General features: G+C 39.6%; 1 protein-coding gene across 3 annotated transcripts in view; it reads right to left on the bottom strand.

Moving 5' to 3' along the window:
- Positions 1–13,337, bottom strand: part of LOC115584869 (voltage-gated potassium channel subunit beta-2-like) — a 68,547-nt gene that overhangs the window by 24,991 nt on the left and 30,219 nt on the right. For 2 of the 3 annotated variants that reach the window (XM_030422735.1, XM_030422736.1), the window contains 2 exons: positions 10,782–10,819; positions 7,077–7,156 (listed from right to left, as the gene is read on the bottom strand). In XM_030422735.1, coding sequence (XP_030278595.1) covers positions 7,077–7,156; positions 10,782–10,819 — 118 coding nt within the window. Of the gene's footprint in view, positions 1–7,076; positions 7,157–10,781; positions 10,820–10,996; positions 11,068–13,337 lie in introns of all 3 variants that reach the window. The other variant, XM_030422737.1, reaches the window with a different exon arrangement.

Below are 13,337 nucleotides of genomic sequence, written 5' to 3' on the forward strand. Positions count from 1 at the left end.
GGACTGGAGTGCATAGAAAAACAAAGCACACACCATAGAGTTCAGTGACGCACACAGAATTCCGCCCCTCCCACACACTGTGCTGATTCGCTAGCACACCACCAATCAGAATGGTCATACAGCTAGAACACAACCAGTGGCTCAGATGGCCAACAGCCAACGTTCTCAGTAGGGATGTCCCGATCAGGTTTTTTTTACCCCGATCCCGATCCGAGTCCTTTAATATTTAGTATCTGCCGATACCGAGTCCCGATCCGATACTTAGCCTTAACTAATATTTTCCTAGATAATACAGCTGCATTAAGAAAAAAAGTACCTGCATCTAAGCTGTTCCTTAAAAGGTTTTTATTATTTTGTTGAAACAAAGTATATACTTTCATATAGCTCTTTCTTATTCTGCATATGCTATTACAACACTGGCCTCCACCTTCCTTGTGTTAGCAGGTGAGTGTGTGACGCTGCACTGTGACAGCAGACCCTCGTGTACAGCCAGCTGAAGTGTGTGTGAGATGCAGCTCACGCTTGGTACCTCCATATGATCCTTTGCTTATTTCATGTACTTTACGTTGTCACATAAAATGACGTGGACAGGTTGCTTGTCTATTAACGCGTTCAGCATCTCCTGGATTGCCTGCTTTACATGCTCTGCTGTATGAGACCCACGAAACTCGTGCGCATATACCGGCATGTTGTAACTCGAAAGTGGAATAAATGTAATGCAGAGATGGTAGGGCATACCGGGGATTCAAAAACTCCAGGTGACGAAGAAAACCCTGATCCTCTACCACGGAGATGAGCTGGTTATCCAGAGAGATTAATTTGATGACCCTCTCTGTAATATTTGTGGACATGTTGCTGAGGATATTTCTCATAACTGAAAGTATCCGCGAGTGTTCGCTGCTTTGGTCTCCTTGCCTGTACTCTCGAGTGAACACGTTGTATTCTTTGAGTTTTTGTTTTGTATATGCTGTATCAAATGAGAAGTAAAATGCATCGCTAAACGGCCATATAGCAGATGTTCCACGTCGCCGTTGGACTGCTTTCGCTTTCTAATTGAGGTTATTTCCACACTGCAGACACTTTATTCACAGGTTTGCCAGAGTAACACCACGCGCGCGTCTGCGTTCTGCCACAAATTGTGCACTGACGTTAAAAAAAAAAAAATCGGGCTTGGGTCCACGTTCAAAATTGCCGATTCCGATCAGCGGAAAAATGCCCAGATCGGCTCCGATCCCGATCCTACAGATCGGATCGGGACATCCCTAGTTCTCAGACTTTGCATGTTGAATTTGAGCAGACGCTGTCCACGCTAGTGTTTCCTCTAGGATTTTTTTCAGCAGCGGGGGCAGGCTCTCCGGGGAGCCGTGGCGACATAAACAAATGACACTTGACTGCAGATTTTACTTTTATGCCCAGCATAATCCCCCTTTTTATTGAATGGCTGGCATGGAAAATTGATTTTTAAAGGCTGAATGTATAAATAAAAAATAATAACAAAAAATACAACAATAAAATATATATTTTTTTTATTAAATTTAAATGTAATTTAATTTAGGGTCCCAGCCTGATAGCCTGTGCTTCCCTTTAGGTTTTTCTCCTCTACTCTCATCTCTCTCTCCTGCACCATCACTTTGCTCTCCTGCTCCTTCACTGGGCTCTCCCCCTGCTGTACTCTGCTCTCCTTCACTTTGTTCCACTGCTCCTCCCTGTCTAATGTTACTTGTCTTATACGATTACATAAAACATTAACGTTAGATAATTTACACTCACATCACCTCTGATTACAAGTGTGAACACAATTTTTTACCTAACCATCATCATTTGAGTCAGTAAAAGGCAGATACCTGACTAGCGTCATCTTCATCTGGTGCCTTCTCTTCTTTGAGACATATTTCAACAAGCTCATCTGAAAATGCAGTCAGCAGTTACATCATGGCGTGTATATATTCGCTTAATGCTATCAGTTAGTTTACTCACATTAGCGACACTGAGTTGAGTTGGCACTGGGCCCAATTAATTAAGCTACCCATATGTTACGTAACCTTAGCTGGCCATCAATATTTTGTGAATGTATATTGAACTTATAAAATCTATTATACGTTTTCTTAAGCTAATAAGTCTACCTTTTCTCCGGTGAGTCATTGCCCTATTTTCAAGATGACACTCCTCTGACTCTCCGACCTGGTGCCTGGGTGCTTGACGTGATGTCACTTTCAAGGCCGCGCTCTCGCGAGTAATTAACGTCTACTCCAAAGAGTAGATACTGAGCAAGATAGTTATCTAGTTTACCTCAGCACTCGCGACACCCGACCCAGTGCAGGACTCTGCTGTGAAGGTGGAGATATGATGCGGTGGTGGTGTATTTGCGACAATAAAAAAAAAATAAGAAAAAAAAAGAAAACATTTGAAGGAGCGGCGGATTTAGGAGTGGCGGGCCGCAGAGGAAACACTGCACACGGTCCCAAAAGCTTCCAATGCAGCTGAACACACCGAACAGGATTGTTTCCGAACTCGTCTGAGTCTCCAAAAAAGCTTCAGACAGCCAACAGTTGGCTCGGTGTGTTTCAGGCTTTAAGTTGTTCAGCCTATCTCCTTTTTTCCTTGAATTGCCGAAGATATTTTCTGTTCCAGTGTTGTTTTCTGCTTGGCTGTGTGCCTATATATACAATTTAGATAATGGTGAAATGGTGAAATGTGTCCCATGACAGACTGTTTCATGCACTGTTAAGATGACAATTCGAAGCTTGTGGCACCCACAAATATAGAATATATAAAAACAGGGTGAAGTTGAAGATCATAATCATCATCATCATAGTCCAGGGTCAAGTTGCCTTGATTAGATGATGATTAGGATAAAAATCTACTGATCTGATCAGCCTGCTAAATATAGACTCTTTGAAAATAGCAAGCAATTATTGACAATTCTCACCTGGGCCCATGTTCCACTTTAAGGACCACAATCACCCCTCATAGTAGGATAATATGGGAGGATTATACATTTCCTGAATTGTTACAGTCCTGTGAGTATTTCAGTGTTTGTTATTTGTGTCAGTTTTGTTCCTACATGTTACACTGCTATAAAAAAAGACTACAGTTTAGGTGAAAAATGTGGAAAAATAGTTGTTGTTGACAGTTTGAAGAGCCTATGTGTCCTTTGTATTTTTAGGCAGGCCCGAAACCTGGTTTAAATGAAAGCTATGAATCTACCCTTTAAAATGCTACCAAACATGCCCTCATAAAAGATGAATAAAGCTCTGAAAATGAGCAGAAAGTAGGATATGCACCTGCGCCTGGAGGCCTATTTATTGTAGGGGGTGTATAACTTCATGTGCTGATAACTGTCACAAAACTACCACTTCAAACTACTCCAAAATATCATCTATGGACATGTACCATTTCAAAACATTTTACTAGGTTTTGCCACCTTGAGTGGTACCGAAATCTGGTCTGGCCCATGGACTAAAATAAAGACTCTTTGAAAATACCAAGCATTTATTGACAATTCTCACCGGGGCCCATGTTCCACTTTAAGAACCACAATCACCCCTCATAGTAGGATAATATGGGAGAATGATACATTTCCTGAATTGTTACAGTCCTGTGAGTATTTCAGTGTTTGTTATTTGTGTCAGTGTTGTTCCTACATATTACACTGCTATAAAAAAGACTACAGTTTAAGTGAAAATTGTGGAAAAATAGTTGTTGACAGTTTGAAGAGCCCATGTGACCTTTGTATTTTTTAGACAGGCCCAAAACCTGGTTTAAATGAAAGCTATGAATCTACCATTTTAAATGCTACCAAACATGCCCTCATAAAAGATGAGTAAAGCTCTGAAAATTGAGGATAAAGTAGGATATGCACCTGCGCCTGGAGGCCTATTTATTGTAGGGGGTGTTTAAGTTCATTTGCTGATAACTGTCACAAAGCTACCACTTAGGATGGGTTATCATACCAAAATATCATCTATGGACATGTACCATTTCAAAAAATGTTACTAGGTTTTGCCACCTTGAGTGGTACCGAAAAGTCAAATTTTGGCCTGTGGCCCATGGACTAAAAGGAGACGTGGACAATATATTTTTAGACATTACAGAACTGAAAAAAGGAACAGTTCCAGAATCCATTTACACCGGTTTGAGACAGAGGATGCGCCAAGCGGTAAGGTCTAATCTGTATAAACTGGATTATTCATTGTTGGCACTGTGTTGTATATGATGTTGCTGAGGATTGGATCTCTGGTAGGCAGCATGTAATGCTCGCCAATGTTATAATGTCCTCAAACGTAATAAACCACAAAGGTATTACAAATCTGCAGCATTTAATGTAATAAACCCACAAATGTAATCCATTTTCCACAAACGTAATAGCCGCTGCCTACTATAAATGTAACATGCGATTTCCCACAAATGTAGAAACTTTAACAAGAAGTATTTTTCTTATGCAAAGAAATAAATCTGTTTAACACTAGAAGGGCCTAAACTCCAACACTACTAGAGCAGCTGTAAACTGTCATTTTGACCACTAGATTTTAAACTATAATCTTTCATGTAACTACCCGAATGAGTGATGAATGCAGTCATTGTGTCATGATATTTTTTATAAAAAAACGAAATAACACTAAAATAGAATAGAATTACTTTATTTTAAAATGTACATTTTGACAAGTTTAATTATACATTTATCAATATTCATATCTCGCACATAGTAAACCATAATTATTGCAGAGATTTTAATAGAGAAAACTCAGAACAGGAACATTAACGATTAAAAATAACTTATTTGATTATGAAAAATTTTATTTTAACAATTAAAAACAACACGTTTTATTCAGTGTGCAGCTCTTTCAGACCGGCACTGTTGATGCGTGTTATAGTATTTCAGAGGTTATTTTGCGCTTGTTAATGCGGACTTTATTTCTTGTAGCCAGACTGGCATGTTTTGGTTTTGATTTAGATTTGATGCGTGTGTGAAGGTTGGATGTGATATGTGCTTATATGTGCTGACATAAGGCATTTAGACGTACAGGCTTGTAATAATGGATGTGTTTTGGTATAGTTTGTACACTGACCGACAGTCATTAAATTTAGGGCCGCACAAGAACCCCCACGGCCCCCCCACCTCTAAAATGAATCCGGTGCTGCTGGTTCTGACCCATCCTGCCAGATCCACGGACTGAGATCCATGCATTAGTATTATACACAGGGGGCACTCATCAGCGCTCGTCCACCTCCTCCTCAGTTAAATATCAGTGTATTTTCTCATATCCAGTCAGAGTTGTTGATGGGTTGTGAAACAGAGCTGGAGCAGAGGGTCCAGCAGCCAAGGACCACATACCCATCCCTCAACGAAGACAAGAACCAAACATATTTGCCTTTGTTGTCTAACTGTATATTTTTATGATGTAAGGTGACCATGAGTGTCTTGAAAGGGGCTTTTTAAATAATATCTATTATTATTAGGGGGCCTAGCCCGAGGGGCCGAGGGAATGTTTCCTAGGACCAGCAGTGCTAGGAACCCTATTGTAATTGTAAAGATTTTCATTTTTATTTTTCTCTGGCTAAAAGTGGTGCTGCAGGCTAAACCGTGCAAGGGAGGGCGGTGCAATTTGGAGGGTTGGTCCAGACTCCTGCGAATATCTCAGACACAAAAAACTGCATATATCCGCCTGCAGGGGGCGCTATAACCTAGGCCAACACGTTTTTGCCTATAACTCCCAAACCGTATGTCGCACATTCAGAAACCTTGTATCCCAACATTCCCTGAATGGAGCTGAATCACTTTGCGATTGGCCACGCCCACTTCCGGTTAGAAAGTTTTTTCGAAAAATCGTAAAAACTGGAAAACCTACTTTTTCGAACTCCTCCTTGGGATTTTGTCCGATCTGTGTGAAACTTGGCACGTACACTCTTCAGCTGGACCTGATCTAAAGAATTTTGCTCAGTCAAAAAATGTGCAAATTATTCACGAACACATTTCTGTAGCTAGCTATAAATTAAAGCTATATAATTTTTACGAAATTTGGTCGGTATGATGTAGGGCCAATCCTGAGGCCATATCTTGAAGGTGGTCATGACTGCTTAATGTGGGAGTGGCTTATTACAAGATAAACAACAAACATTAATTTCAGCCAAACTATTATGCTGAGAGCTTTGAATTGTATATGGTACAGATAAAATAGGACACAGTTCTTCCATACCAAAAATTGCACATGTACTCCAGTAGGTGGCGCTATAATGGATGTAATCGCGTTTTTGCCTGTAACTTCCACATTTTAAATAACACATTTGCAAACCTTATATCCATATGTTCCCTGAACACAGCTGGGTTTTCTGACATAAGACACGACCCCTTCTGCTGCAAATTTCCTTCACTAAATCGCCACATATGCAAAACCTACTTTTTCCAACTCCCCCTTCACGAATTTTGGCCACTAAGGGGCGCTAAAAATATGGTAAGTTTATATCTCTTGAACGGCTACACCAATTTTTACGAAATTTGGTCGTATGATGTAGGGCCAATCCTGAGGCCATATCTTGAGGGTAGTCATGACTGGTCAATGTGGGCGTGGCTTATTACAACAAATCCAAATCGGCACACATTCAGCCTTTTGCACTTCCAGTGCACTTCCCATTACAGCGAATACCACGGCTCAGACGTTGGCCTGTGTCCTCACTTTTGCCCCGAGCCCGTCATCCTTTGGGGCCAACTTCGGTGGGCTCTGCTGTGTGTGGGGTCCGAGTCGCGCGGGGGGGCTTGGCCCCCGTTCATAGCTGCTTGCAGTTCTCGTTATTATTATTATTATTATTATTATTATTATTATTATTATTATTATCATTATCATTGTTGTGAGTCTGTGTATATGATATTACTGGTACAACTGACTAAATAACAGCTGCCCAGTTGACTCGTCTGTTACATGACACTATCGATTCATTTTTCAGACCCCTCAACCATTGAAATGAGAAACTGACTATCAGACTATTTACACATAAATGTGAAGGAGGAAATGTTCTTGATTTCTTGGATATCTCCAGATTTCACAGACTTTGATTGACAACTTATTTAAAATACTTACTTCCCAGAATTGTACACTTCTGCTGTGTCAAACAGATTGATTCCATTCTCGTAGGCCAAAGTCATCAGCTCCTCTGCCACCTTCAAAAGCAACATTTGAGATGATAAAGATGAACAAAGTGTGCCAACTGTGGTATTTTCTCTGTTACTGATCTCTGAAGGCCCTTTTTGCTGACAAGGTTCTTCAAAAGGCAAACAGTTATATCAAGATTTCTTAATTATATAGCACATTTAAATACATTTTAAAGTTATGGCAGCGGTGTTACTGTAGGTTGGCAGAGGCTGTTAGTTGCCTAGAAGGTCCACCACTTCAGATCTAAACATTTGTTAGATGGATTTCAATATCTGCATCGCTTTTACAGAGATATTCAAGGTCCCCAGAAGATGGATTCTAATGACTTTGACGATCCCTGAGTTTTCCTCAGAAGACCATGAAGTTTTAATGTGATATAAGTATAGGCTGGAATACTAAGAAATCTGTGACAGATACAGCATTTATGGTCTTTACTTTGTAGACTTCTTACTGATCTCTGAATTGCCACCAAAATCTCTTATTTGTTCGACATTGCTGTGCTGATTGATAGCAATAGAGACACATTAATTACAAGGCATGAATTACGATCACGGCAGCTGCCTCTGTTGCATAATTATATTTATGCAAGATTATCACATTATTTGTGTTTCAGCTAATAATATTAGAGGATCAAAATTAAGAGTGCCCAACCAGAATTTCTCGGATCAAATGTTGATTCCTGTAAACAATGTCTGCAGACACTGATCACTGAACAAAGGAGTTTTTGTGACTTAGTCATCTACACTTATTAACCATTAGCCACATAATAGAACCATTTAAATGTGAGGAAATACATTTCTATCAATCAAATCAAAGAAATAGGTGTATTTATAGGTGTGTGTGTGTGTGTGTGCCTGTGACCGAGGTCAGCTTTGACCAAAGTTAGCACTCACCAGATAAATCCACAAGTGACCATAAATCCACTTTTTAAACCCAAACTTTAAAACCTGCCCAAGACTGTCTCTTCTTCCAGAACACTACTATATTAATATTATATTATATATTGTCTGTCCCTCCAGTTTGTTCTGTCAGTCCAGTTTGTTCTGTCAGTCAGAGATCTGTTGTCACCTTTGTGAAGTAAGTCAGTTGGCAGTTTTGCACCACATGAAAGCTTAAAGGGAATGATGTCTTCTGAGACAGTAACTATAACACGTAGTATTTACGGAACAAAGACTGTTGCTATAAAAGTAATATGATTTACATTCCAGGGTTGTGCGATGTCTGCTGAATTGTCTACAGTAAAACATCATGATGGATGAGGACATCATTGTCAATGGGTTTGAGGCAGCGTGTCCCCTCAGAGTTGTCTTGAGGCAGCAGTTGCATATTAGCTCACCACTGTAGCCGCCACTGTTTTCCACCATTGCTGTGACATGAATCTGTAACCCCTCGATTCCACCAGATATGTGTCTGGCCCGGCTCCAATCCATCACAGCAGCGGCACTGACAGGTTTCACTGTAGTCTATGTGTAAACTTCCACCGGGTCCGGACATGTATCTGGTGGAATCGACCACCCTGCAGGGGAAACCATCTCCAATTATTACCGACATACATCTCAATGCCAGGTTTAAAAACATCTTCATCTTTGCCCCACATGTCAATAACTTAGCTTTGTTCAGCCTCAAATGCATAAAACAATGTTGGCCGACTAGCCAAGGAAGCTAAGCTAAGAAAACTGTGTGTAAAAACAGCGTGGCTGACAGAAACAGAGTCCTGCGGGAAAACACTGCTGTCAGAAACTGCAACTTGGTGTCTTGGTCTCACCTAACTACCATAAATGGCACATGGAGACGTAATGTTAGTGCACTGAGCAGCAACATACTTCTTTTCATTTCCTCTCCCCACATATTACAAACAAATCCTGCTCTACAGAAACTCTGAGGGGACACACCACCTAATTGTGCTCTCTGGTGGGGAGCCTTTATATCACAATGTTACGGTGGTCAAGGATTAGTGGACGATGGCTGTCAGCCATCAGCCCAACCCTAGAACAGCAAATGCAATTGCTTTCATCAGTGGGCCATAGTTCCGATCATCATTGTGCGGTGTTAGGGAGACTTGAACTACATGTAGTTGAACTACATAGCTTAACTTCAATTTGCTGTAACTTGCGGGTAGTTAAACTACATTCATATTTTGTGCTGCATCAAGCATTTGAAGTACTTTTTGGGTTATTTTTTGTAGTTTAACTACGGAATTTACAAACTACAATTTTGGCTAATAACATGATTATTTTTTTTTATATAAAAAAGACCTTGATAATAAAAACTTCATTTTATTTATTTTTTTAAAATGGCATGAAACATGTCATGACATGCTAAGCCAACACTGCCTCTGATTGGCTTGCCCTGGCAACACTTAAAGGCAGTGCTCATATGATGCAAGCACATCACGGACAACCTGTCGTGTCAACAAGCGATCTGCCCTGGCATCCAGTTCTAGTGCGTTAGTGTTAGTGCCTCTGAAGTTCCTGTGATGTTGACCAACAATGTCAGATTTGTTCTTTAAAAAAATAAAAGAGTTGAGAGGCATATTTCTGCTGGCATGTGAATTTGTTGTAGGCTATTATATTTGTTTCATATACACCATATGTTGATTTATTTAATGCTGAGTTAAATGAGTATAATGAGTAGAAGTAGTCGCTAAAGCTACTTTTTTTGGCAGTAGATTTACAAACTACATTTCTCCAGGGGAAGAAATGTAGTTTGTTCAAACTACTGCCAGGCTGAACTACATGTAGTTTTACAAGTTACGCTTGCAAAGTAGTTTCCCCAACATTGGCCACTGAAAACACTAACACTGTCATTGTGTTAACACATTTGGCAACAGATAGTGACTTATTATATTCTATTTATATGTATTCACATGGAATTCTTTAGGATAATTACTTCAGGATCAATGACTTAAATTATGGGGTGTTATGGGGTTAGGAATATAAGCATCAATGAGCTCTTGACACTCAGTGTAGTGATCAAATCTTTATTTTCAAGATGTCAACATACATGGTAGCGATGAGGGAGCAGCAGTACATTTCACATTGTCACTATTCCTAATTCCACTATGTCTTGCTCAGGATTTGATCAACAATATTGTGGACATGACTCAGGGCTGTATAGCTAAGTAAGTAGGTTTTCTAAGATAACATGTGACTTGCACTACAACAATTTTTCAACAATTTTTCCACATCTTTGTTGTCAGGTATTTGGAAATAAGCCCAAGTATTCGACCAATTATTATACTGATCTGACGATGATGCAGGGATGAAAAGTGATAGGATCATCTATCACAAGTAATTGCAAGTAATCATATGGGGACTATGAATGTCTATACCAAATTTCATTCTGAATTATCCAATAGTGGAAATAGAAGTAGATATATTTTGGTCTGGACCAAGTGGTGGACACTTCTGGCATTATAAAACATGATATGTGAAAATATACCAGGGAATATTGAGCTAAAACAACATTTATCAAGTCTACTACACCTCTGGGTGAGCTTGAGAAGCCTGTCAAGACAATCAAAGCATTTCCCTTGTCTGAACAGATGAAACCACACAAAACCATTCTCTCATTGTTACATCCTTTTGAAGTTGTTGCTAGATTACATGAGAGTGTAAAGGTGTTCTCTCCTACCTCATCCGTTATCTGGCCTCCAAAGGTAACCCACGTGCCTGCAAAAGAAAAAAAAAGATTACGCAGCCTTTGTGTGTGCTCATGTGTGTTTAAGTATGTTCATAAAGCTTACCAATATATGAGAAATTCTTAGAAATATTATGTTTTCTAAGAATTCTTCCTTCAAATCACGACGCCATCCTTGTAAAGAAAAGTTATTAAAAAAGCATCTTCACCCTTGAAAGAGCTCCTAGGGGGAAGATCTGTTAGGAGTGGGAGGAGGACTTCTGAGAGCCCTAAGAGTTTCCTAAGCAGAGGAGAAAATGGAGGGAAGAACGAGAATGAAGCTGAGTTGATTAAACGCTACAGTTGAGATCATGAGGTGATAATGTTTTTGGTCAATGTCATAAGTCGGTCAGATGTGTGCACAACTCTAACGCAACAATGCAAACAGCAGAAACAAAAGAAGAAAGAAAGGAAAAATGCAATGTTGTAACAATGTTCCATCCATTAAATTATCTCACAGATAGCAGAGCTTCACATGTTCCCCTCTTCCACCACTCCTCAGTGGTTTATAATAGTTTTACACTAGCACTCCTATGAAAAATTACCAGCTTGGTTAATACATGTACATGTAGGACAGTTTTTTTAAAAACATTTTATAGGCTCCTTTCAAAGTATGGCTTACACATTTCACAAAGAGATGTTCCTTATATCAAACAGGGTTCGTACACATTTTTCAAGGTCAAATTCAAGCACTTTTCAAGCACTTTTAAGGGTCATTTTCAAATTTTTCCAGCACCATATCGCTGGGTTAAAATACATGAGCTACAGGAATATATACACTCATTTTTATTTTTTTTCACTTTTTATCACAATTATGTACATTGTGTTATGCTGTAAACTTCTAAAATTATGTTTCATAATAGCAAAAAGTTTAGAAATTAAAGGAGAACACAAAGTTTTATCCAAAAAAATGGAAGCCACTTGGCGTTCTTCAGGCACACCTGCACCGAGAGAGAGAGAGACCTGAGAGCACCCTGTAATTTTCTTTTTTGACATAAATTTGTATGTTTCAAAATGCAGTGTTGGGAGTAACGTATTACAAAAGTAATGCAATTACTGTAATGCATTACTTTTTGCTGTAACGCAGTAATGTAAGGCATTACAAAAAAAATATTTTACTTGGTACAAATCTCAGTAACGCGCGTTATAATGCATTTTAAACCCGAAATTAAGTGGTGTGTTGTTTTTCATACAAATTCGCCAACAGCCGTTCTCCCGTTCTGCGATGCTTGAACCTCAAAAAGTGAGGAGAATGTGGCAGAGTATGTTGTCGAAGATATGCTGCCACTTTCAACAGTGGATTCTCCGTCTTTTAGAAAAACTGTGAGCAAGATCCCCGTCCAGGCTAGCAATAACAAGGTAAGCTATCATTGCCTCAACAGGTTAGTGCTGCTGGGCTACTGACTATAATATATCAGCCAATAGAACAGCGACATAACGTCAATCTGTTTCACATCAGTCTGTATCCAGATAAAACATACAAAAACTTCATAAACATTAGCTAAAGGGCCTTACAATGTAGGCTAATCTTACTTTATTAGAAGTAAGTCATGAAAATGGGAGAAAAGTGAACATTTCCTTTTCACACTTAAAGCTCTTACGTATGTTAGTGCCTGGTGTGATGTTACAGAGACAAACTGAACAGTCAGTTTCTGACTCTGGCACTTTCAGCTCTGGTGCATCAAATTCGACCTTCTCTTCAGCCATCCTTCTCTATTGCTACCAGTCTGCATGTGTAACGACACACGGACAATCAGGCGCTAACCTAACGAGGTCACTTAACGTGATTAATGGTGTGTTAATTATTATTTAGCGTGTTATGGTTTAGCTAACGTTAGCGGATAACATAAAGTGTTAACGTGCAGTGTTGGCCTAAGTTACTCAAAAAGTCTTAACTTACATTTCTTGTGACTGGAGAGCGCAGACTCTCCCATTGCACAAATCTGCAAATCTTTTTTGCAGACCTTGCAAGACGCCACTCTTTGATTCGGTCCTTATCTTCGAAAGGGGCTGGGTCACACACAAACCGGCAGGTCGCGGAGAGGAGCAGAGAGGCTCAGCAGAGCCCAGGAGGAAACATCTCCACATACGGATCTCTTACTGATTTTATTTCTCCTTGTTATAAGCAAACTATCCAGTCTGATCCAGATTTTGTGAAAAACGTAGAGTATATTACATTAGCATAGACATAATGTCAAGCACTTTCAAGCACTTAAACTAAAATCCAAGCACTTTTCAGACCTTGAAAACACAACATGGAAACTCAAGCACTTTCACGGATTTCAAGCACCCGTACGAACCCTGATCAAATAATATTGAATATTACAACAGGTCTTAATAGAGACCTATCATTAAACCTATAGAGCTCCGGTGGCTGATGTCATGACACAGCCGAAATCAAAACATCACCATATTGGCAGGAATGAGAGCGGTTGAAATCACCGGCTGGCATCCTGCAAGGAGCTAATTTATCACTATGCCAGGTGTATTTTTTTTAAAAATGAACATGTT

Source organism: Sparus aurata, chromosome 7 (genome assembly GCF_900880675.1).
Source record: "Sparus aurata chromosome 7, fSpaAur1.1, whole genome shotgun sequence".
NCBI classification, from domain to species: Eukaryota; Metazoa; Chordata; class Actinopteri; order Spariformes; family Sparidae; genus Sparus; species Sparus aurata.